At 42.7% G+C, this 27070-nt stretch overlaps 1 protein-coding gene across 13 annotated transcripts in view; it reads right to left on the bottom strand.

The window, feature by feature from the left end:
- Positions 1–5181: 5181 nt before the first annotated feature.
- Positions 5182–27070, bottom strand: part of SUSD1 (sushi domain containing 1) — a 180932-nt gene continuing 159043 nt past the window's right edge. For 10 of the 13 annotated variants that reach the window (XM_055271447.2, XM_055271452.2, XM_063636090.1 and 7 more), the window contains 4 exons: positions 25843–26101; positions 19566–19605; positions 9028–9121; positions 5182–8652 (listed from right to left, as the gene is read on the bottom strand). In XM_055271447.2, coding sequence (XP_055127422.2) covers position 8652; positions 9028–9121; positions 19566–19605; positions 25843–26101 — 394 coding nt within the window. In that variant the 3' untranslated portion in view covers positions 5182–8651. Of the gene's footprint in view, positions 8653–9027; positions 9122–19565; positions 19606–23915; positions 26102–27070 lie in introns of those variants that run through there. The other 3 variants (XM_063636092.1, XM_055271445.2, XM_063636096.1) reach the window with 2 other exon arrangements.

The following is a 27070-nucleotide window of genomic DNA, read 5'->3' as shown; positions in this document are numbered from 1 at the left end:
GATTCAGCAAGCTTATTTCTGGAAATCGTTTTTTTTTTTATCTACATACTTTGGTTTTAGAGTACGTGGCACAAATATCGAATGTGGACCATTTCCAAAATACAATATAACTCAGACTAACTTAAATAATGATTCCTTTTACTGTGCATCGAACCTCACTTTTTTGTGTTATGGATGACTAAAAAACAAGTTTTCTTTCTTTATAAGCATTAGCTTTGTTAAAGCAGACGTAAGTGGTACCATAACCACCCTTGCGATGGGGCTGCTGAGGGACTTCCTTGAACATAGATTGGAAATTCACTGAGATCAGAGAACGTTCGAGCTTTCCAGTTGGAAAACACTTGAAAGTTCAGTCTAGCTGGGCATCCTCTCTTTTGGACCCAATCTCCGGTTCTCATTTCACTTGGAAAGTACCTGCTTAAAAGAAGTTTGCTTCCTTGTTGCTCAATTTAGACCATTTATTTTCCTTTCAGCTCACCAGAAAGCAGCATGATGGGTGACCAAGCTAGCGATTATGCAAAGCAGAAGTCATAGAGTAAAAATGGTCAATGCGTTTGAAAAGGGTTTACTTGGTCACCCATCATGCGCCACTGCACTCCAGCCTGGGGGACAGAGCAAGACTCTGTCTCAAAAAAAAAAAAAAAAAAAGAAAAGAAAAGTGTTTATTTGAGTTCCCCAAAAGTCAGGCTAACATGCAACAGCAAACTACAGGTGGTACCAACCATATCTTTTTGGGAAATTAGTGAAGCCCCAGGATTGAGGGCAAACTGAACAAGTTGGGTGGGAAATCAAGGGCCGGTTGGCAACATAGTTGCAGGCAGGGACTGAGGACGATGACCTGGTTAGCCTTAGAAAGCTAAGAGTGTGATACAATCGATACAGACCATCACAGGTCAAGTGTAGAGTAAACATGGTTAGCTCTCCCAGGCACACAATCAACTGCCCAGAGCTGTTCTACAATGTGTATCTCTCCAATAAAGGCAGACTGCCTCATTCCCTCCAGAAGTGGCTTTTCATTTATTTTATCTCATGTGGTGACAAGCTTTAGTCATTCTATGCCTAGCTCTCCTAAGATTCACAAGCTCTCCAAGCTAGATCTCCTAGGTAGGTTTCAGCTCTACATCTAGCTCCACCCCCATCTAAGTAGCATCTCTTTAGAAGCCTACAAGGGTATGAGGCAGGGCAGCAGCAGCCTGCAGGTTGGAAGAAAGGAAGCCACAGGAGTGGCTAGAGAAATGAGGGAAAGTAAAAGAACGTGGCTAACACCAGGGATGAACAGATGGAGACTCTGAGAAGTGGTCTCTGGGGGGTCGAGATGGGGACCTGTCCTTTTGCCTTTGTGAAGTTTCTTCATTCTCCATCTAATCCAGAGAATTGTTTTGGAGGCACCAAACTCAGGCTGACATTCAGACCAAATGGTTGTGTATTCATTTTCCATGAGAACTCTAGTAAGAATGTTCACGAATGCAGATCACAGGAAGCCAAGTCAGATTCAGAAAGCTGATTTGTGCCCTTGGAACCCAGCCAGAGTGGTGGTGGGGTACTTAGGCTAGAGTCTCCAAGGCTGACAGCCCCCTACATCATCTCCTCGATAGGGCTACATGCAGTGTGGACATTGACATTCTCTAGCCAGGACCTTGTCCAATGCAGGAGTTGCACTGCCCAGCTGCTGCTCTCTGACTATCCATTCCTAGGCTCCATAATGACAGCTCCCCTTTTGTGGTCACTGCCTGTGTTTAGGCAGAAGGCAGCATTGTAGAGGGCCTCACTGCTGTCCCTGACCATCATCAGCAGAGCAAAACCCATGCAAACCATCAAGGGTACTGGAGCTCATCTGTTGCACACCAATTCTGGTGTTCATCTCCGTGACATCTCAAGCCACAGTCATTATCCCAAAACAACCCAAGTTCCCTCTCATCCTTGGAACTGAGTCCCCTTTCACGTCCTTGGGTCTCCCTTGGATGGCAGGAGCCATAACTCATGGCTAAGAACTATAGGTGCCCCTTACCTCCTCTGCCTATCTCTGCTACTTACAGCTACTGCCAACTTCTTGGCTTGGAGGGTCATGGGGGCTAAGAAGGACCTTTGTGCTCTCCATTACTGGGCCCTGGAGTTCTCACCACCTCTGGAAGCTTTGAATCTGGTCAATGTCTCCTTACTTGCCAAGCCCACCAAGACTCAAGATGGCTGCTCCCAGGGACTAAAGCACAGAGCTAACCCTTCAGGTCCACACACTAGGTTCTCCCCCATCCGGCAGAGGTAGACTTTTGCAGACCAAGCTCATAAATTCTGAATCCTGCTAACCCCAAGTCTAGGGGATGGGACACAAGCCCATGGACCCAAAGAAACAGTGCCCTTTCACTCCCCCAAATCTCTGTGCTGCTCAAGTGAATGCATCTGGTCAGAGGTGAGAAAGTCAATTTATAGGCCCAGCATACGACAGCTCTTGGCAGCTTTGACGCCACGTGGTAGAGGGTCCGGAGGTCCCTCAATACAAGCCTGGAAAGAGGAGCTTCAAAGAGATCTCCACTCAGAGAATATGACTTGTGTCCTCTACAGCAACAGAAGACACAGGGCCTCGTACCTGATTCCAAGGATAAGAAACCCAAGGGTCAAGTGGTGGAGGCTGCCAGCCTAGTGGTAGGGCAAAACAAAAAGCAGCAAGCTCCATTTCCACCAGTCAGAGGACAAAGGCTCCAACAGGTAAGAAAACTGAAGTCTGTGGCTGGAGCCAGCAGTGATGGCAGGATAATCCTCTGTTTGGCATGCCAAAAATCTATGAGTTTCCATGGGTCAAGCAGACACTCTAGGAAGCAATTGTGCTGGAAGAGCTATCTTGATGTGATTTCCCAAAAAAAGCCGACTGGCAGAGCAAAAGCACTCCTGCGCTTTCAGGGGCTGGAGCTGAGATAGAGGCCAAGAGTTCAGAATAACAAAATATAAAATAGCTAGACAAGCACAACAACATATACATATGAATGACCTTGTAAGTTACAAACTAGAATACTCAGGCCAGCCTCGGTGGCTCACGCCAGTAATCCGAGCACTTTGGGAGGCAGAGGTGGGAGGATCACTTGAGGTCACCAGTTCGAGACTAGCCTGGCCAACATGGTGAAACATCCCTCTCTACTAAAAATATAAAGATTAGCCAGGTGTGGTGGCACGCATCTGTAGTCCCAGTTACTCGGGAGGATGAGGTGGGAGAATCGCTTGAAGCAGGGAGGCAGAGGTTACAGTGAGCTGAGATTGTGCCACTGCACTCCAGCCTGGGCAACAGAGTGACAGAGTGAGACCCTGCCTCAAAAAAAAAAAAAAAAAAAAAAAAAAAAAATTAACGGAAAAATAATGGTAACATTCTTACTTGGTATAAACAAAAACCTATTTTAAAGTTACAGTAGGTGGTATTGGCACGTAAATAGATCAGTAGAACAAAAGAAGAAGTTCAGAAATAGACTTTAGCATATGATTCAGTATATGATTTCAAATCACTAACGGAAAAAAACAGTCAATGAGTTTTTGTTTTTTTTTTGGAAATAGGGTCTTGCTCTGTCACCCCGCTGGAGTGCAGGGCATGACCATGGCTCACTGCAGCCTCAACCTCCCCCGTTCAAGGGATCCTCCCACTTCAGCCTCTCAAGTAGCTAGGACTACACGTGCACACCACCACGCCTGGCTCATTTTTGTATTTTTAGTAAAGACAGGGTTTCACCATGTTGGCCAGGCTGGTCTTGAACACCTGGCCTCAAGTGATCCACCCACCTTGGCTTCCCAAAGATTACAGGTGTGTGCCACTGCGCCTGGCCCCTGGTAATTCTTATTTTTTGTAAAGATGGGGTGTCGCCATGTTGCCCAGGCTAGTCTCGAACTCCTGACCTCAAGTGATCCTCCCACCTCAGCCTCCCAAAGTGCTGGGATTACAGGCATGAACCACTGCTCCTGGTCTCAATGACTATTAATAGGACAACTAGCCAACCATTTAACAATGATTTTTATTTCAAAAGATACCTTCCCCAGCCTCACTCCCTACCCTAAAATAAATTATAGATGGATTAAAAATTTTAAATGTTTAAAAAAATGCTAGATTATATTTAGTATCTTGAGATTAGAAGGTCCAACACAAGGAAAAAGACGGATAAATTTGACTATACAAATTTAAAATTTTTGTGTGGCAAAATATAATACAAACAAGGTTAAAAAAAGGTCATCATTTTTAGAAACTATAAACTAGAAAAATTGTTTACAAAACATATGACAGGAATTAAAATTACTATAATATAAAGAGCTTTTCCAAATCAAAGACAAATAGGCCAAGTACTGAGAAAAAGACAACTCACAAAGACAGAATTAACAATTGGCCAATCAACAAGCAAAATAATCAGGGAGATGCAGACAAAACATTGAAACATCCTTCTTCACATACCAGATTAATCAAGATTAACAATACAACAGCACTCAGTGGCGTTGAGGCTTTCTGCTGGTGAGAGTATAAATTTTTGTATAAATTTTTGCATAAAAGTCTTCCAGCAATCTGCACTGTAAAATGTACATAGTTTCCATTCCAAAAATTTTACTTCCGGGAATGTGGCCTAAGTGATAATTGCATACCTTCATACAGACTTTTATAAGGACAATAAACATCTGAAAATATTCTAAATGCACAACAGAGTATTGGTTAAATGAATTATGGTAGAAACTTATAATGCAGTCATGAGTGACATGAAAAATGTGATGAGTGAAAGAATGATGTTACAAAACCACACACAAAATTTGACTCCATTTGGGTAATCCTGAGTTGAGTTTGACTCCATTTTGGTAACCCTGAGTTAAGCCCAAAAAGTATGGATCTAGATGTGCATGTCCCACCCCCCACCCACCGCACACACACTCCACCACCACCACCGAAAGGATTCACTCTCTGAAACAGGAGCACACACTGCCTTTTAAATTGACTTGCCTCATTGACTCACCCTCCCCACAAACTGGGGCACAGAAAAGGCCACGCCCTTCCTCCCCAGAAGCAGGCACTGCCTTGTTCGTTCAGTCTAACCAATAAAGGATGTGGTAGGTAAAAAGTTCTTACAACGCTATTTGATTGACTTCTATGAGACCATTGAGTTCCTCTTAGAAGAACAGAATGGGAAAACAGAAGGTTTAGAAAATCAGAATGTGAGATTAGCAATGAAAAGGGAACACTGAATTTTCTTTTTTATTTCCTTTAAAATCAATTTAAATATTAACTTTATTCCAAGCTAAAGTGGAATTTCAAGATAATCACTTCTGCTCTGGTCTTACCTTACGTGCCCCACTGCAATTTCAGGTCTTGAGTCAGAGAACAGACTATTTCCTCTTCCTCTTAATTAACCTCCATCCATATTTTCAGATGTTTATTGTCCTTATAAAAGTCTGTATGAAGGTATGCAATTGGTTGTTTGTGGATCCTTCTAGAAGGGATGGGTGGAGGTGCCTTACAGTGAAAAGACAGGTATACATACACACACATTGTATATATAGATTGGAAATTCAAAGGCCTGACATTTCTGGGAACCAAAAAGTCTGTCCAAAGATTAGCTCCATAGCTAGCTCAAGGGCTTTCAAATGCCAGAAAAGAGAACTAGGGCAGCCAGAAGACTTGGCCCCACAATTCAAGTATTAACACTGAGCAATTCTGTGTTATAATTTGCAGCAGTTAGAGGAAATCTCAAAGTCCACGTTTTTGCTATTTTAGTAAATTTTTTTGGATCTCACTGTGTCACCCAGGCTGGAGTGCAGTGGTATGACCATGGCTCACTGCAACCTCAAACTCCTGGGCTCAAGCGATCCTCCTGCCTCAGCCTCCTGAGTAGCTGGGACTACAAGTGCACGCCACCATGCCCGGCTAATTTTTAAAACTTTTTTTGCAGACATGGGGTCTCACTATGTTACCAGGGCTGGTCTTGAAGGCCTCCCAAAGTTTAGTAATCTTATATGAATTGCTTTTACTTTTCTGCATTGTACCCAGAAGGTGATGTTTTACTTAATATTTAGTCAGTTATTTTAACCAGAGACTTTTAATACTAAGCAAGGGGGATTTCTTCCTTTCTGTGACAATTATACTACATTCCATGTGGACAACTGTATCTTTGGCAGTTAATTCTAGAGCTGGAAATTAGGGAAGTGGGTAGTATAGAAGCATACAGCATTTACAAAACTGGCAAAAAATAAAATAAGTCAAGGGGAGGCTCAGATTCTCTCTGGACAAAGATGGGCTTTGAGGAAAGATCCTCACTCATCAGAGGCCCAGCCCTATGCTAACCACAGTAATTTGTATTGATACCCAATTTAGTTCAGGAGCTATAAAAATAGTATGTTTGTGGCCAGGCGCGGTGGCTCATGCCTGTAATCCCAGAACTTTGGGAGGCCAAGGCGGGTGGATCACGAAGTTAGGAGATCAAGACCATCCTGGCTAACACGGTGAAACCCCGTCTCTACTAAAAATACAAAAAATTAGCTGGGCGCAGTGGCGGGCGCCTGTAGTCCCAGCTACTCAGGAGGCTGAGGCAGAAGAAAGACGTGAACACGGGAGGCAGAGCTTGCAGTGAGCCTAGATAGCGCCACTGCACTCCTGCCAGGGTGAAAGAGCGAGACTCTGTCTCAAAAAAAAAAGTATGTTTGCATTATTGCACATAAAAATTAAAAATTGAGAGCTATTTGTATTCGTCTATTGAGAGAAACGGTCTCTGGGGTTTAGGATGGGGACCTGTTCCCATTATAGACCTGCTCTGGTCTATAATTTACCTAAGATGAGAGCAGAAAGGGTTTTAAATGTTGATCCTAAGTTGTCGTTGGAGGGCAGTACCCCAGAGGACAGGGGAATCATTCCTAATACTGGCAGGGGCCGGGGGCTGACAGCTGGCATTGAACACCTGAGTGTCAGGATATTACTCCCCTCTCTCTAATTCTTCCCAATAGAGCAGATACACTCTGGACTCCCTGGGGTGGAGCAGCTACGTGGGCAGTTTGTACTTGTTCCTCTTGTCTCTTCATCTGCTCATAAGCCCAAGGCACTCAGAGTCATCCCTCACTGACACCCAGCAAGCCGGTGAACACACCGGCCCACTGCATTGGGAAGCCCTTTCCTTTTGCTAAGAACTGCATTCATCTATGCTGCTTCTTGAGGCTGTGCAGTATCACCTCCCTCCTCCATGGTTTTTCTTCTCCAGGCCTAGCAGGCAAGGGAGAAGGAGAGATGCCAGAAGCCTCTGTCTTTCCTTCCCCATTCGTTTCTTACTGAGTCTTGGAGTTAAATTGTTAGTGCCAGGCGTGTGGCTCACACCTGTAATCTCAGCACTTTGGGAGGCAAAGGCGGGCGAATCAACTAAGATCAAGAGTTTGAAACCACCCTAGCCAACATGGTGAAACCCCATCTCTACTAAACATATAAAAATTAGCTGGGTGTGGTGGGGGGGGCCCTGTAGTCCCAGCTACATGGGAGGCTGAGGCAGGAGAATCACTTGAACCTGTGAGGCACAGGTTGCAGTGAGCTGAGATCACGCCACTTCCCTCCAGCCCGGGCAACAGAGTGGGAGTCCACCTCAAAAAAAAAAAAAAAAAAAAAAAAAGGAAAGAATGCCAATTCATGATTTAAAAGTAAAATCAAATACACTCCATCTGTCAACTTAGCATATTCACAGTAGGCCCAGCACCGCTTATATCTAATGTTTCATGGTTCATAATGTAGTAACATTCATAGTTACTGAAGTTTAGATAAAAGAAGTGTCACCCTCTACGGCAACCCCTCCCCTGAAACACATATGGACTCTAGTCTGGCCATGGGCTCAATACCGTTTTAAGCACTGTTACTACACTACCACCAAATCTCAGTTTCTAACAGGGGGCAAAGAGCATTTTTAGAAGACGCTTAGTAACAGAAAAATTAACCAAGGGAAGAACGATCTTAATTACGGGACATTTTTACTGGAATGTAGACATTACTTTTGAATATATAGGACAATAGGAATTGCATCAAAGCAATGCTGCCTAACAGACACAGCAGGAAACTTATTGGCATGGCCAGGTTAGTATATTTTCTCATTAGTATATCAACTAATTGTAGGAAAAGTACTGTTTCTAAAGTGCTTGAAACATTTGCCTACATCACTGTTCTCTTTTTCAATGACCTCCTTCATAAAGTCAAACTCTAGCCCAAACTTAAGCCCATCTCACTGCATATTGTAAAGAATGGATTCTGAATGAATTAACAGAAATGCTTATATAGGAGGTTGCAGAGATTCTCTTGCAGTCAATGTCTAGAGGAGCTAACCCTCAGGCATCACTCAGAGGAAGTCCCAGCCAAGATTCACAGATCTGTATGTAGCCTTTGGTCAATATCACAGTGTACATCAGGAGTCTCAAGTTCATTGCACAGAACTGGTCCTGTAGCAGGGAAGACTCAGAATTCCGGAGTTTTCTCCTTATGGGTGACTCCTCAGGGATAGCCACCATCTTGAATCCAGGAATGGGGCCCAGATGGGAATGGAGAAAGTTACAGGCCCACATGCTCCCTGGACGGAAGTCACACGGAGCCACTGCGCGGGCACCTGAGAAGCTGCCAGAACACAGCAGCAGTGTGTTCTGGCAGCAGTGCATCCTCCCCACTCAGTGTCCATCTGCCATCTAGACATGGAGGAGGAAAAGAAAAGAGACAAATATGAACACACTTTGGTTTTCCCACTGTGCGTCTCTATGCACAGCTCACACGCACACCCATGGGAGGAGGCGAGGGGGAGCAGCATTGGAAGCTCAGCCTCCCCTCTGTGTGTGGCCAGGGCAGCCATCACTGGTCCTGCTCTTTTCCTGGGAAGGCATCCCCTATACTACCTGGAGGTATAGGGTTAGCCATGCCTTTCACTGCTGAGTGTGCTCTGCTGAGCCAAGGACAACCTCCACCCACACTCCCTTTGACTCCCCTCACCCCCAACTGTTCTTCATGACTCTGACCCATCCTCCCCTCCATTCCACTCATTTCTCAAAAATGACACCCTCACATACCACACCGCTGAGAAGGAGAGGAATGCGAGAATGATCACAACAGCCAGGGAGCCCAGTCCAACACCCGCCATCTGCAGCAGCGTGAGTGACGAATCTGTGGGACAAAACCACAGGCTTAGCCCAGAGTGCACGGCATCACCACCTCCCAGGAGGCACACACCCCACTGTGCTCAATCCATTTTAACCCAGAGCTTGGCCCCATTTAACAAAGAATCCCAAGAATGCCCAGCATGCCTGTGTGTCCCCTGAGTTGGCCCTGTGGATATGCAGCCTCAGGAAATTACAGTTACAAGGTATTTCTGAAAAGGAAGTGTAAAGCCAGGCCATGTTAAAGTTACAAGGGAGAAAAAAGCCGATCTTGTTGAGCATACAAATACTACGCAACGTGTTACATTTTTTGTTGGTCCTTTCGCAATCGATTACACGTGAGAGATTTTTATGGGCCGTTTTCTTTTGCATAGAGGGACAAGTCATTATGATATTATTTTAATTTGGGTTCCAAAACTGATAGCCCTGATGGTCAGATATAGCAAAGGAATATCCTTTGTTGAGTCACCTGTCATTTTCTCCATACCTCAACAAGGATCATACTTCCCTGCTCAGCTCAGCAGGTTTACTGAGAGGATAAAATAAGAAAATTGATGTAAAAGTACTTTGAAAGACATACTTTCTATTTGGGGACCATCACATGCCAACTCCAGGGAGATCCCCAATTATAAACTAAAAAACACTCACAGTTGAGTTGCACATTTGGGCCAAGTGACTGACTTAGAGAATCATGTTCTAGATTAGAGCAAAAATTTCATTTTAATTTGCAAACACTTATTTAGCACTTACTATGTGCCAGACACTGTTCTAAGCACCTCACAAATATTCACTCATTTAGGCTTCTAACCAGCCTTTACATTGGGTACTATTATTGTTCCCTTAAGGAAACAAGGTGGGAGTGGTTAAGTACAACTCAGGTCTTTACAGCCAGGTTAAGAGGACTGCATTTCTATTGGAAACTCAGTACAGTACCTGGCACTAGTAAGACCAGCCATAGAATACACCTTGTGTTAAACAGCCCTGCAGAACTTGAAACCACCTTTGCAAAAATTATAACTGAGAAAATTATAACCGTGAAAAAGATCTGACCTAACTGACTCCATCTTGCTTCTAACCTCCAAGTTGCCCTTGTTCATTCCTGGGCGTAGGCTGAACTAACTTTGGGAGGAACTCAGTTTATAGTTTAACTTTGAAACAAAGACGATAATAGCCCTTTCCCCAAACAAATCCCCATCCTGTCTGGGGACCAGACTGCCTTTGCAAGACTAACAAATTAGCCATAATACTAGAAATTATGGTTTAGGAGTCCTGCAGCTGGAAGCTGCAAGATTCTGAACTGCTCAAATTGCTCCTAGGGCTAACATCGCTATTGTAAAACCTAAGATCAGTGCTTGAGATATTTTCTAGACCCTGGACTACATGGATTGGCTGGCATCACCCAGATCCATAAACTGGCTCATCTGATCTTGTGGCCCCCACCCAGAAACTGACTCAGTGCAAGAGGACAGCTTCGACTCTGTGATTTCATCTCCAACCCAACCAATCAGCACTTCTGACTCGCTGACCTCCCACCCCCTACCCCCTACACACTAAGTTATCCTTAAAAACCCCATCCCCGAATTTTCAGGAACACTGATTTGAGTAATAATAAAACTCCAGTCTCCCATACAGCCGGCTCTGTGTGAATTAAGCTCTTTATTGCAATTCCTGTCTTGATAAATCAGCTCTGTCTAGGCAGCAGGCAAGGAAAACTCATTGGGCGGTTACTAATTCTCAAAAAGTGCTGCCAAGTGCCTTTCTAGAAAACATGGCTTATATTATTTGGTTGCTTTTAGTCTATAGAAGAAAAATGGCCTTGACACTTTTAAGAAGCTAGATTACTTATTTTGTCTTACTTTATTTTTATTTATTATTATTTTTTGAGACAGAGTCTTGCTCTGTCACCCAGACTGTAGTGCAGTGGCATGACCTCGGCTCACTGCAACCTCCACCTCCCGGATTCAAGCGATTCTCCTGCCCCAGTCTCCCCAGTAGCTGGGACTACAGGTGTACTCCACCACGCCCGGCTAGTTTTTGTATTTTAGTAGAGACAGGACTTCACCATGTTGGCCAGGCTGGTCTCGAACTCTTGACCTCAACTGATCTGCCTGTCTTGGCCTCCCAAAGTGCTAGAATTATAGGCATGAGCCACCATGCCCAGCCAAGAAGCTAGATTATAAAATGGAAGGAGAAACAGTGATTAAGTGAAGAATTAGTAAAGAAAAAATATTAGGAGAGTGACTTGAATTGCAAGACAGTAAAACAGTGCAGTATTAGAATAGGAATGAATACATTGGAACAAAATAGCCTAGAAACAAATCCAAGTATATCAAATACTTTCAAGGCTTGAATACTGGAGTCAGATGTCCAAGTCTTTATCTGAACACCAACACTGCCTGTGTGACTTTGTGCAAGTTATTCATCCATTCTGTGCCTCAGTCCCCACACTGAGGGATGCTGTAATAACATGGGAATGATAGCAATACTACCCACCTCTAGGTAGTGGGAGAAATCAGTGAGTTAGTACAGGTTGAAACAGTGCCTGGCACAGAATAAGCAATAAGCAAATGTTAGCTACTGTTAATTATTACTGTTTTTGTTGTTTTGATACTGTTTCAGATCATTGGGGAAATGATAAATTATTCATAACCAGTGCTGAGAAAATTGGCTAACCATTTAGAATCAAGTAACTTTGATCACTAGAGCTTATATCATATATCAAAATAAAATCCAGATGGATTACAGACTTAAATTGAAACCTAAAAGGATTAGGAAATGTTAGTGAATATTTACCTAATATTAAAGGGAGTAAGAAATTTCTAAGCATATTTGTTAACACAGAAACCTTAAGAGAATGAGATATTTAACCACTTTAAAAAGCAGGCACTTCTTATACCAAAAACTACCATAAGCAAGATTAAAAGACACATGGCAAGCTGGGTAAAATATCTAGAATAATGGGCAAGAAGTTAACATATAGAGAGTGTTACAGATTAATAAAGGCATACCTCAATAGCGAAATGAGCAAATTCTATGAAAAGGTAAATCACATGTAAAACATGATTACAGATGATCAATAAAACTTTGATCAAATGCTCTCTTACAAGTAATAAAAATGCAAATTAAGGCATTAAGATGCCATCTTTGTGCACGACTCATAAACATTTTTTTAAATGCCATCTTGGTGGACTAATTAACTAGATTTGTTTTGTTTTTAAGAGAAAATACAATTCTGGAGATGAACGGGGGAGCTGGTACTTTCCTGCACTGGTATTTCATCCAGTCTACCCAGTATTCCTTCCAACTTCTGTCATCAATTTTTTTTCCTGTGTACTTTTTCCTCTACACTTTTACTCTCTCTCTATTTTAATCACTGATTGATGAATATGTTGAACTGAAGATGACTGTGGACAGAGATCCATATCATGCATATTCTTGGGTCTGATTTCAACTCATTAATAATTGTTAATGAGTTCATATCAACTGTGCATAGCCATTCAGCTTGTTTCTAAGCCCACATACAGCCCTCATGTCCCCACACTGTCCACAAGGACATTATTGTTTGTTGAAGTCTATGAAATACATTATGCGTGCCATATTTCCCTGACCAATTACTGACTCTGCGCAAGAAGAAATGGAAAGCAATCTGACCTAATCTGCTCTTAAAGCTCCTGACTCCTGGGAACTGCTGTTTTTTCTACCAGGGATACACAAGCCATCACTTGAAGACCTTGCTTTGCCTTGACTTCAAGTTACCATCATCTACACTTCTGGTGGTTATTCCTTTGTACAAAGTTCCTTGTTCTTTGCTCATCTCTAGTCCTCTTACATCTCTCCATTTTCTTCAAGATTTATCGAAGATCATTTGCAATGGTTTATGCATCTCATGTGAAAATTGTATGAACCTGCCAGAATATGCTTCATCCATGTTGGAAGACTTGAACCTATGTAGGGTAGTGAGCTCTTTTCTTTCTTCTAACTATCCCCTCACAAACGAAGAGGACACAAGCTAAGTAGGTGTTAAGGAAGCTGACTTTCTCTGGACCATCCACCAGCAGGATCTACCTGGGCGCAACTATTCCTTACTCTAGACATAGTATTGGAAAACAATCTTTATTTATTCTGCATAGCACAATTTGGGTTTGGCCCCAGGAATGATTCTTGCTCGTAGATCAGTTCCTGGTTGTATGTCTTTTTGTCTACTTTGCATATATACTCTGAAAATCTGAGTCAATCTAATCAAGAGTGCTCACAAGTGTTGCCACACAAGCTTCTTTAGAGACTTTCCTCATTAATTCCTTACTAAGAAAATTTACAACTGGCAAATTTGAATTGTATTTTTTATAGCCTCACCATCCTTTGGTTACCCTACCTTTCCATGGTCTCATGCCAGAGAACCATGTTTATTTTTCTTCTGAATCACTTGTAGAATATTTTTTTACAAACCCAAGTGAATGAATCATGTGCTATACCCCAGATCAGTTACTCAATCTTGGAGAAAGTAAATCCATTAAGACTAAACTTCATTCTCTTTATGGTGGCTCCTTCAAGAGAGCTAGTGCTCAGGAGGAGTGATGGGGCCTTTCTGGACTTTTCTTTAACCCCTTCCCTGATAGAAATATCGCACGCTGAAGAGGAAGTTAGAAAGGCCCTATTTCTACTCTCAGACTTTGTGACAGCTTGAGGACTCTCCATGGGTGTGGACATTTTTTCATGAATATATATGGGCATGGTCACTTCCTGAAAGCACCAATTCTGTTCTCCAAATGGTAAATAATAATAATAATAATTAGCACAGTGACTTCTATTTACTGTGTTAAATTTCTCTTTGCTATTCTAGGGTCTTCTCACTTGAATTCCATTCAGAGCCAAAGATGGCAAAGGAAATCAAAGTGGAAAACTAATTTAGAGATCAATAGTGCTTGATAAATTAGCAACACTGTTATATTCCATTTTTACTGCAGTTTAACACATTACCATAAACTTAGGTAGCTTTAACCCATTTATTAGCTCAGAATTCTGTGGGTGGTAAGTTCAGGCACATTGTGGCTGGTTCTCTGCTCAGGGCCTGTATTAGTCCCTTCTCACACTGCTATAAAGAACTACCTGAGACTGGATAATTTAAAAGAAAAGAGGTTTAATTGACTCACAGTTCCACAGGGTGTACAGGAGGCAAGCCTAGGGAGGCCCCAAGAAATGTGCCATCATGGCAGAAGGTGAAGGGGAAGCAGGCACAGTCTTCACATGGCCAGAGCAAGAGAGAGAGAGAGTGAAGGGGGAAGTGCTACACACATTCAAACAACCAGATCTCATGAGAGCTCTATCATGAGAAGAGCAAGGGGGTAATTCATCCCCATGATTCAGTCATCTCCCACCAGGCCCCTCCTTCAATACATGGGGATTACAATTCGACATGAGATTTGGGTGGGGACATAGAGCCAAACCATATTAGGGCCTTACGAGGCTAGAATCAAGGTCTCAGGTGGATTGCACTTTCTTCTGGAGGCTCTGGAGAAGAAGCTGCTTCCAAGCTCATTCAGGTTATTGGCTAAATTCAGTTCCTTGCTGCTATGGTTTGAGTTTATATCCTCTGAAACTCACTTGAAATTTAATCCTCAATGTGGTGGTGTCAGGAGGTGGGACCTAGTGGGAGCTGTTTGGGTCATGGGGTTGGAGCCCTCATGAACAGATTAATGCCCTCTCTCAGAGGTGAGTGAGTTCTTGCTCTGGAGGGACATGTATTACCAGGGAGCTGATTGTTATAAAAACGAGTCAACTTCCTAGACTCTTTCTTGCTTCCTGTGTCATCATGTGATCTCTTTGTAAATACCTGCTGGCTTTTCCATTTCTCTGCCATTGTTCTGGTGAGCATGTAGCCCTCACCAGAAGCAGGCCAGATGCAGCACTATGCTCTTGAACTTCCCAACCTACAGACTCATGAGCTAAATAAACCTCTTTTCTTAATAAGTTACCCAGCCTCCAGTATTCTGTTATAGCAACACAAAACAGACTAAGACACTTGCAGTTGTAGGACTAGGGTACCCATTTTCTTACTGGCTGCAGCCAGGCCTTGCTCAGCTCCTTCTGTTAAGCTGCACTCCTTGCCATGTGGACCTCTCCATCTTCAAGCTGCAGGAGAATTTCCCTATGTCAAATCCATCTCATTCTTTGAAGCTCCAACTTCCCCTATCTCTGACCTCTAGATCCAGATTTAAAGGGCTCCTGTGATTAGGTCAGGCCTATCTGGATAATCTCCCTATTTGGAAGCTTAATTACATCTCCAAAATCCCTTCACAGCAATATGTAGAACAGTCTTTGAATGAATAACTGAGAGAAGGTAGATGTATACCAAAGACCAGGAATTTGGGAACCATATTAGAATTCTTCCTATCACAACTATAAAGGTTTAAAATGATGGTGTGCGTGTATATATGTACATATATACCCATATATGTACATATATACCCATATATGTACATATATACCCATATATGTACATATACAGTAAATACATATGTATAGATACTAGGTTTATATCTTGATGTAAGTCTTCTCCGGCTTATTTGATAAGTATTGCACCTGCTATGCTTCATTTCCCATACAACTGACTGCTGCTTCCTCAGTAATCATTCAGCCCAATTCAATGCATTCTGATTGAACACCTAATGCATGCCAGGCTCTGTTCCTGCTCTTCAAATGCCCTTCAAGGGTGTAAAATCTAGTAGTAGAAGACAAAACAAGTGCACACCCATTGCTCTAAAATATAGCAGAATAGCCAAAGAAGGGCAGATCCTGCCCTGTTGAGAAAATTTAAAAAGCTTCAAGGAGGAAAGGGCATTTGATTTTAATCTTGAAGAACAGGTGGGATAAGCAGAGATTCATAGGTGGGTGATCAGGAAATCCAGATGGAAGTTGTCAAGTAATTATATGAGCAAGGACATTAAGAGGAGAAAGTATGGGCCATAGCCAGAAAACAGCTGGAACATCGGTTTGAATGGAGAAGAATAAAAGATGCAATTAGAAGGGTATGTTTGTGTCAAATAGAAGACTTGGAAGCCAAACTGAAAAATAATGGAGGACCATGGAAGCAGACGAAACAAAATTAGTTCTGCAGTTTAGAAACAAGTCAGCTGGTGGTGTGTAGGCTGGAATGACGAGGGAAATTCTGAACTCTTGTGATGGGAGATGAGGAAGGAGGATTTGCCCGTCATCTCTGCTACAGGTAGGAAGGCCTATGCTCAGGGAGTGAACACAGAAATGAAAATCAGAGAGGCGTGCCCAAGGTGCTAAATGTGGGCTGAAAGAGAAAAAGGAGTAGTCACGAATAACTCAGAGGTTTCATGCTTACGACTGGAGAATGTTTCCTGATTACAGCTTATTATCACCTCACATATATCAAATGACCTTGCTTTGTGACTCAAGAAATCACAGACTCATGGTACTCTGTGTCTGGAAAGGATCTCAGAGATCCCAGAGAGAGGGCGATTGAGAACTGGCCAAGTTAAATATCATTTCAAAGACACTTTGCTGATTAGTAGCAGGAGATTCAGGCAAGTAAGCCCAGGCCTCTGCATCTTCCATCAAACCGACCGCTGGTTTCCTGATAATCTTTACAAAGCTCTTCTAGGGACAATATGCAAAAGGTAAATGGCATAATTTGTCACTGGGCAAAGGCCAGAACGGGGCTGAACCTTGGCACGAGTGAACTGGCACCATTTCAGGACTAATTTAGATCTCAGTTCTCTGCAAATTACTTTCTGAAATGGCAGTCTCCAAACTTTTTTAAAAAAGTAGACTGCCCGAGATGGGTGCACAACACAGGTAAATGTTATACATAGATAAGTATGTGCTAGAATTGCCTTCAGAATTTCCACAGAACAGTGTTTTTCCTATTATCTTCCAGAGATTTCCAGTGGTTTAATTTCAAAGGCTCAAACTCTCCTTCAATATTGGTTCTCAAGCTGAGGGGAGACCAGGGCACTGCCAAAGCCACTTAGATATTTTCAAAGCAAAATCCTCCCTGTTAATTTAATCATAGCAGAATGACTGCAGCCAGCTCTTTGGCGATTTCTTCTACCCAGTTTGAACGTCTTCCAATCATAGCAAACAGCTACTGAGTAGAGTGGATTCTGGAAGCTATTATTTCTGGAAGCTTTGTCATCTTAATTATTCTGATAAAAGCATCTCTTTTCCTCGTGAGAATGCCATGCCCAATCCTAGAGCTTCAGGGGATGGACTGGCAAAAAAAACATTTATGAATGTTGGAATGTGTGGCTGTTTCTCGTGGCCTTCATTAAAGTCCTACAAGTAAAGGCAGCTTGGCCCATCTGCACACAGAAACAGGACAGCACCCATCTTTGTCAAGAGAGGCCCTCACTGCCTGGTCATCAGCAATCCAAGATGGCTGACAGTCAGGTAACCCGCCTTGCACCCTGCTGAAAAGCCAAGTCCTCTACCCTTGTTGCAGTTGGTTTTAGCAGGGGTAAAAAGACGAAAATAAGATCAGGAGAGAAGCAGACAAATGAAGGAAGCCTAATTCCCCAGGCCCCTCCCAAATATTTCCTGCACAGTATTCTCTACTGACAAGATAAAAAATTCCCCATTAAAAAGTGCTATCCACTGGAATCCTTAGGGAAGCAAGTTTATACTGGCACTTCCTCACCATGCCAGTTGATTGTTTTATGCTGCTCTGAGGCAGGGGAGAGAAGGTAAAGGGTTAAACTGATACTGTGGGCTAAGGGGAGAACTTCACAGCCTGTTGCTAGGACCCACAAACCACACGGAAAAGGTCCAGATTCCAAGGTCATAAACTCAACAAGATTTCTTGTATTAGCTACAAACTAATGGAATTCCTGGGAATCAAATCCACTGGCTGGCTGCCTGTTGGTTTTAAAGAAATGTACTGTACTGCCAGGGAAATCCCGAGCCTGGAAAACAAAGACCTGTGATTGCTCAAACCCTAAGGCAATTTCCCCACCGGATTAACTCTTCCAAGGCAAAGGTTTAAGCTATACAGTGCTCAGTAGAGATGTTCCCAATGCATCTCTAAGGAAAGGCTTTGGAGGAAATGGACAAGGGGTCCTATCAGGCAGACCCAAACTGACCACCCAAGTGACCCATTCTGCTGCCAGGGCAGGAGATGCTTGCTTGTCCTGCCCAGCAAGAGGTGATCATTGCTACGGGGCCCCCGACCACTGTACATTGCTTTATCTTTTCCTCCTTTCTAAATGAGAGTATTTATTGTGCTATTCAGTTTTCCCTCTCATATTATGTACTATGGTTTGAGATTGGTTAAATTTGCCATTTAGTCATAGATTACTTACATAGAGCACAAGAAACACATCTGGACTTGATCAAGAGGAAGATGCTATCCCCAGGATTCCTGGTCTTGGAGCTGGATGCAGTAACAGACCCAGCTTTCAGTTGTCTTCCACTAGGGTTCCATGTGGGATCGTACATAGGATAGTTCCACTTTGTTAAGGGAAGATGTTTTTCTTTTTTGTTGTTGTTGAGATGGAGTTTTGCTTTTGTTGCCCAGGCTGGAGTACAATGGGGTGATCTCGGCTCACCGCAACCTTTGCCTCCCGGGTTCAAGTGATTCTCCTGCCTCAGCCTCCCGAGTAGCTGAGATTACAGGCATGTGCCACCACGCCTGGCTAATTTTGTATTTTTAGTAGAGACAGGGTTTCTCCATGTTGGTCAGGCTGGTCTCGAACTCCCGACCTCAGGTGATTCGCCCACCTCGGCCTCCCAAAGTGCTGGGATTAAGTTTTTCTTAATATTATACATGTATGTGCACAAGCTACACAGCCGAATGGTAGTGGACTGTTGTAGCTCTTGTATTGGCTTTTTGGCATCTTTTCCTGTGCCCCATTTCTTGATAGGGATTTTGTCTCCCTTTCAGTGCAAACCTAATGGACCTATTGTTCACACTGCTCTGCCTCCAACCAGCCATGAGTAGACATAAAACCCAAGGCAGGCCAATCAACCTAGCCCATCTCCTATTAACAGTGATTCATCCAATGGACAGTCACTTAACCTAGCAGGAAATAATCTTTCCCTGAATTGAAAAGCTATGTTTTCCCAGTGAAATCGGTGAGCTGCGGGAGCTTGCCATCCCTCCCTCTCACATGTCCTACAGTAGAAGAAAATGAAGCCAAGTGACACTTAGAGAACTGAAACAAGAGAAAGAAAGAGAAGTCCCACTCACGGTGTTGAGTCCCCAGTCCCAGTTCCTGGAGCCTTGGTGGGGGTAGCTCTTTGTATAATTCCAAAAGCTCCCATCCACTCACCCTCCTCCCATTTTTTTCAGCTATGAAGCTTTTTGCTTAAAGTAGTATGAATTGGGTTCTGGTTACCAGTGACAATTTTATAAACAGATCTCATCAATATGAACTTGATGCTGCAGAAAAGAAATAAGGACAGCATTCGTAGGCAGAAAATAATTTTACCTTTCACCTGAGCCCAAACTGCACAGGAGTGTCTTCTCACCTATAAAGGAAAACATAGCAATGCATTTAACTAGGTGGCACACAGTGTCAGTTTAAATATAGTTTGGAGGCTGAAGCCCTCTGAGTTTCAGCTTTTTCAATCTCTTAATTTGAACTAGAACTTTAAAGTCCAATCTAGCTCTAATATCTTGTGATATCACTAAGTGCTCAAGGGACCAGCGTGGGTTGCATGGACAGAAGTGACCCTACAGATCACTTCTATAGGTTTCCAATAGGTCTTGGAAAGCACACATGATAGGCCAACAACAGGAGTGACAAGAAGGATCATGCCCCTGACCAGCTCTTAGCAACTGGCATGGACCGCCTGGAGAATTATGCTGAAAAGGATTCTGAGGTCACACGTTCAGAAGGTTCAGCAAGAAGTAGTGATGCATGTTAGAGGCAAAGCTATGAGAAGTCCCAGTATATAATACTTCACCTACCTAGATGTCACTTAGCAACGTCAGTTACCCAAAATGTGTCCATGAACCAGGAAGAAAGCAACAGGAACCTATATGAAAGCTCATCCATAGTAGAAGAAACCTATAGATTCAGTGGAATGAACACTTCTTCCCCCCTGTCATTATGATATGCTTATTTACCTGTTACAAATGCTGGGGACTTGCTCTGTATAAGACTTGAAAATATTCCCCAGAGGAAGCTGCATGGTGAGGGTTAGAGAAGGATCCTTCCATGTCATTAGGAGATTATCTTTCAAATGACAGCCTTGGGCATTCTGGTTTGGATTTTATTAATTTTTTTTTAATTTAAGCTTAAAAATTCTGAGAAAAGCTGCTGGGAACAGTGGCTCACACCTGTAATCCCAGAACTTTGGGAGGCTGAGATGAGCAGATCACCTGAGGTCAGGGGTTCGAAACCAGCCTGGCCAACATGATGAAATCCCATCCCTACTGAAAATACAAAAATTAGCTAGGTGTGGTGTGGTGGGCACCTGTACTCCCAGCTACTTGGAAGGCTGGGGCAGGAGAATCACTTGAACCCAGGAGGCGGAGGTGCAGTGAGCCAAGACCACACCATTGTATTCCAGCCTGGGCAGCAGAATGAGACTTCGTCTCAAAAAAAAAAAAAAAAAAAAAATTCTGAGAAAAGCTTCAAATAGCCATAAGGGTTTGAATGTGACTAACATTTGCTTTGATGCTAAGTGCAGATATTAGAAATGGAAGGTAATGTGCAAGAATAACCAGTGAAGAACATATTTCAAGACACTGGAGAATGGAAGGGACTTCAAATAGCAAGGCTGTTTGGGGGAATGGAGTATATCAAAGGAGAGAAACTGGCAGGGGCCAGGTGAAGAAGGGAGCTTATTAAACTGAAATGCCTGGATCATACTTGCATTTTATAAAACTCATGCTGGCAGTGGTATGAAGCAAGGAGATGGGTAAAATAAGAGACAGAAAGATGTGGTAGAAAAGTGATGTTCAGGCATCACGCTCTGGGGACTGTTGTGGGGTGGGGGGAGGGGAGAGGGACAGCATTAGGAGATACACCTAATGCTAAATGACGAGTTAATGGGTGCAGGAAATCAACATGGCACATGGATACATATGTAACAAACCTGCACATTGTGCACATGTACCCTAAAACCCTAAAGTATAATAAAAAAAAAAAAAAAAGAAAAAAAAAAAAAAGATAAAAAAAAAAAAAAAAGAAAAGTGATGTTCAGGCAAGAGATGACAAAGTCTGAGCAGTGCAGATGAAGGAGAGGAAAGAATGATTTTAAACAGAATTAAGGTGGTAGAACTGACATGATTTGCTGATGATCTGGATAAGAAGGTAAGAAAGAAGGAAGAGATAAGAACTATTCACAGGTTTTTGTCTTAGCAACGGGAGGCATGGCAATGCTATTTACTGGGACAGATACACAAAGGGAAAAACAAAATGGGGGCATTGGAAGACTCACACTCCCTGATTTCAAAATTTACTACAAAACTACAGTAAACAAAACAGTGTGGTAGTGACATAAAGACAGACATATAGACCAATGGAACAGCATAGAGAACCTAGAAATAAACCCTTGCATATATATCAAATAATTGTTAACAAGAGTGCCAAGACCATTCAATGGGGAAAAGACAGTTTTTTCAGGCTGGGCACACTGGCTCACACCTGTAATCCCAGTACTTTGGGAGGCTGAGATAGGAGAAGTGCTTAAGCCCAGGAGTTTGAGACCAGCCTGGGCAATGCAGGGAGACCCTATCTCTACAAATAATTTTTAAATATTAGCCAGGCATGGTGGCGCACAACTGTAGTCCCAGCTACTTGGGAGGCTGAGGCAGGAGGATCACCTGAGCCCAGGAGGTCGAGGCTGCAGTGAGCCATGATTGCACCACTGCACTCCAGCCTGGGTGACAAAGTGAAACACTGTCTCAAAAAAAAAAAAAAAAAAGTTTTTTCAACAAATGGTACTAGGAAAACTGGATATCTACATACAAAAGAATGAATTTGGACCCTTACCCAACATCATATAAAAAATTAACTCAAAATGGATAAAAACCTAAATATAAGACCTCAAATTATAAAACTCTTAGAAGACAACATAGAGGAAAAGCTTCCTGAAACCGGATTTCTCAACGACTTCTTGGATATGACAAGACACAGGCAACAAAAGAAAAAATAGACTGATCATCATCAAAATTTCAAACTTTTATGCATCTAAGGACACTATCGATAGTAAAAGTGCAACCCACAGAATGGACGAAAATATTTGCAAATCACGTATTTCACAAGGGATTACAGTAATATCCAGAATGTATGGAGAACTCTTAAAATTTAACAAAAACAAAAACAACCCAATTCAAAAATGAGCAAAGGACTTAAATAGACATTTCTCTAAAGAAGATACACAGATGGCTGATTAGCCAATGAAAAGGTGGTCAGCATCACTAGTCATTAGGGAAATGCAAACCAAAACCACAATAAAATGCCATCTCATGCTGGGAGTGGTGGCTCATGCCTATAATCCCAGCACTTTGGGAAGCCAAGGCAGGTGGATGGCTTGAGCCCAAGAGTTCAAGACCAGCCTGGGAAACATGGCAAAATCCTGTCTCAGTGAAAAATGGAAAAATTAGTCGGGTGTGATGGCATGCACCTGTAGTCCCAGCTACTCAGGTGGCTGAGGTGAGAGGATCATCTGACCCCAGGGAGGTCAAGGCTGCAGTGACCTGTGATTGGGCCACTGCACTTCAGCCTGGTAAACAAAGAGACCCCATCCCCCACTTCCAAAACAAAAGATGTCACCTCACACCCTATCTTATAATAGGATGCCTATTATAAGAAAAGAAAACAGAAAACCATAAGTGTTAGCAGGAACACGGACAAATTGGAACCCCTACGCACTGCTGGTGGGAATGGAAAATGGAATAGCACTATGGAAAACAGTATGGTAGTTCCTCAAAAAATTAAACATAGAATTATCATTTGATCAAGCAATTCCACTTCAGGTATATACACAAAAGAACTGAAAGCAGGGACTGAAACAGATATTTGCATATCAATGTTCATAGCAGCATTATTCGTAATAGCCAAAAGGTAGAAAATATCCCACTATTCATCCATGAATAAATGAATAAACAAACGTGGTATACTCATATAATGGAATATTATTCAGTCTTAAAAAAGAAGGAAATTCTGACACATGCCACAACATGGGTGAACCTAGAGGACTTTAGGCTAAATGAAATAAGCCAGTCACAAAATGAAAATACTGAATGATCCTACTTATATGAGGTACCTAGAGTAGTCAAATTCATAAAGATGGAAAGTAGGGCCGGGCGTGATGGCTCATGCCTGTAATCCCAACACTTTGGGAGGTCAAGGTGGGAGGATCACTTGAGCCTGGGAGTTTGGAACCAGCCTAGGCAACATGGACAGACTCTATCTCTACAAGAAATAAAAATTAAAAATTAGCCAGGCATGATGGTGCACACCTGTGGTCCAAGTTAACTCAGGCAGCTGAAGCACCAGTATTGTTTGAGCCCAGGGGGTTGAGGCTGCAGTGAGCTATGATCATGCCACTGCACTCCAGCCTGGGCAACAGAGCAAGACTCTGCCTCAAAAAAAAAAAAAAAAAAAAAAAAAAAAACAGAAAGTAGAATGTTGGTTGCCAAGGGCTGTGGGAAGGAAGGAATGGGGAGTCATTTAATGGGTATAAAGTTTGTTCTGCAAGATAAAAAGAGTTTTGGACATTGGTTGCACAACAATGTGAATGAACTTAATGCCACTGAACTACACTTTAAAATGGTTAAGACAGTAAATTTTATATTGTATATATTTTACCACAATTAAAAATTAAAATTAAATCACTACTGATTTTATTGTAATTGTCACACAAATATAGTTGAAACCCATGGGAAAGTCATCACAATTCAAATATGTAGATCCAAATATAAATTTTTTCAAAGCCCTTTCATCTCCTTTAACATCCTAAAGAATAACCACATATTCTTTTGTTCAGCTACATGAAAAAGAGTATCAATGACATCATAGGAAAGTTTCCTATAAACCAGAATTCTTTGTGTGTGTGTGTGAGACAGGGTCTCACTCTGTTGCCCAGGCTGGAGTGCAGTGGCATGATCTCGGCTCAGTGCAACCTCTGCCTCCCAGGCCCAAGAAATCTCCTGCCTCAGCCTCCCAAGTAGCTAGGACTATGGGTACATACCACCGTGCCTGGCTAATAAACCAGAATTCTTGTCCTAACCTCCAATTTCATTCCCTCTGTTATGAATTAAATGTCTATGCCCCTGCTCACCACCCAACCCCTGCCCCAAATTCACATGTTGAAGCCCTAACCTACAATGTGATGGTATTTGGAGGCAGGATCTTTGGGAGAGAAATAGATTCAAAAGAGGTTATAAGCCTGGAGCCCTCATGATGGGATAAGTGTCCTAATAAATAGAGGAAGAGCAATCAGAGCTCTCCCCTCCCCACTCCATCCCCACCATGTGAGGACACTGTAAGAAGGCGGCTGTCCACAAGCCAGGAAGAGAGTCCTCACTGGGGAACTGAATCAGCTGGCACCTTGATCTTGGGCTTCCCAGCACAGACTGTGAGAAGTAAATGTCTGTTGCCTAAGCTACCCAGTCTACCATATTTCACTATAGCAGCCCAAGCTGACTAATATACCCTCCCCAACCAAAGTCTTAATCTAGGACAGTAGATCTCTGAACCATCTCTAAATTGCACTCAGGTTGTACTGCCAGTGTTTTGTCTATGGCTAAAAACTCCAAGTCAGAAACCCCAAGTAATTTTCTAACAAAAAGGCCTTGTCTAAGCTGTAAATACCTTTTTAGTAAGTTCAGGGCAATATATTTCTGGGCTTTAACTTTCCTTTCTTTATTCCTCCATTATTGTTACAAAGCACTGCTAGACATCTTTGATACTTGAACAGTCTTACAAGTAACTATTGGTTTCATAGCAAGCATGTTCATGATACATTACATTTGCATCCCACACAGAATTTAACAGAGTGTCTCAGTTTTAAATATGTGATAAACCTTACACTCAAGATGACAACATACTTTTACCTCAAATTCATCAGTCAACAGCTGTTTGTATTAGTATTAATATAATCCTTCTAGTTTTCATTACCAACCCATATGAATTTACAACAAGCTTAGGGTTCTCCTAGGTCAACCATCACAATGGTTCTTCCAGATCTTCCATCCCTAACTGATGAATGCAGCTCTGTGATGTTTCCTGATTATCTAATGAATATTGAGTTCCACGTCTCAGGAAAGAATCACTGCTGGAAGAGCTTTCTAAGGACTGTGGAAGGGAAAGTGGGACCTACGCCATAGCTGCGGAAGGGATGTAAGCAAAAAACAGCCCAGTGCTGTGCTTAATCTTCTGCTTCCCAGGAGAATGAGAGAAGCAGCAGCCTGGCAGGGGCACAAGGAAGTTAACAGAGAATCTAGATGTTTCTTTCCAACTTAAACTTCAGCAGTGCAATAGAATGAGGGCATCTGTGAAGCTTCAGAGTGAAAACAAAAACCAGGTCAGTCCAAATGCTGATTCAGCAAGGTCCCCAGGTGGTTCAGAATCCCTATCATCTGTAAGGGTTTCACCTGTCCCTTCTTCATAAAGGCAAAGTATTCACACACATTTTACGATTGTTACATGCAGTGTCCTTCTCAAATACTGGGAAGACAAATGTTTAAACATTTAAATTTCATGCGAAGGAGAAAATACAGAGTTCACAAGAGCTTGGAAAGAAAGATACCTTATTCCATTCACTTGTGATTCGTAATATAATGCAGTAATCATTCCCTCTTTTCAAGGGTGCATTATAATATTCCCCATAGTACAGCCTGTCTCCTATAGGTATCTCCATGGCATCATCTGGAACATCTTTGGCCAGTAGTTCTGCAGCCACATATCCATCAGCATCAGAGGCGTTGCTAAAGAAGGAGGAAGCACCTTCAGAATCACAAGAAAATGTGCTTTGGAGGGCCAAGGGAAGCACTAACACCTGATATGAACTGGAAGAAAAAAAGAGAAGTGTCCATCAGACCCTTGCATGGGGAATTCATTCATTCATTCATTCATATTTATTGAGCACCTGCTATGAGATAAGCCTCTTTCTTTGTTTTTTGTTGTTGTTGTTATTTTTGAGACAGAGTCTTGCTCTGTCGCTAGGCTGGAGTGCAGTGGTGCATTCTCGGCTCACTGCAACCTCCACCTCCCGGGTTCAAGCGATTCTCCTGCCTCAGCCTCCCAAGTAGCTGGGACTACAGGTGCATGCCACCACACCCAGCTAACTTTTGTATTTTTAGTAGAGATGGGGTTTCACCATGTTGGCCAGGCTTGTCTCAATCTCTTGACCTCATGATCCACCCGCCTCGGCCTCCCAAAGTGCTGGGATTACAGGCGTGAGCCAGTGCGCCCTGCTGAAATAAGCCTCTTTCTAGGCACTGGAGACACGACACTAGGCAAGAAAAAGTCCTGGCCCATGTGGGATTTACAGTCTGACAGCTCCAACCATTATGGAATTCCAGTTTGAACCTAAAGGGTTAATGCCAGATGACACAGGGCAAGGGACCTCTCCAAGTTCTGGCTGCAGAGAGATGCCAAGTACATCCTCTTTAGCTGGGAGAAGTTATTGCACATATCACTGCCCTGTGTGTGTGTCATAAAATTGACCTAATCAGTGACTTTCACGTGGGCAAATAAAGCCCAACTGTGGAAAGGGTTAGCAGTCACCTGGAGACCGAGTGCCTACCACAGTGAATGTACTAAGTCCAGAAAAAAGGCTGCAGACAATCATGTGGTGACCTGAAACAGAACTCATGTGATTTACATCCCCTACAGTTCATGGGCTGATACCAAAGTTCATGTGAAATAAATGAGATGCCAAGAGTGCAGAGTCACCATGAATTAATCTAGTCTGACAACACCCTGAAACAGCCAGAACAGTAATATGTCATGTATGCACTGTAAAAACTGTTCCC

Source organism: Symphalangus syndactylus, chromosome 3 (genome assembly GCF_028878055.3).
Source record: "Symphalangus syndactylus isolate Jambi chromosome 3, NHGRI_mSymSyn1-v2.1_pri, whole genome shotgun sequence".
Classification (NCBI taxonomy): Eukaryota; Metazoa; Chordata; class Mammalia; order Primates; family Hylobatidae; genus Symphalangus; species Symphalangus syndactylus.
Note: the sequence above shows the minus strand (reverse complement) of the source record. Positions and strands in the feature narration are given on the sequence as shown.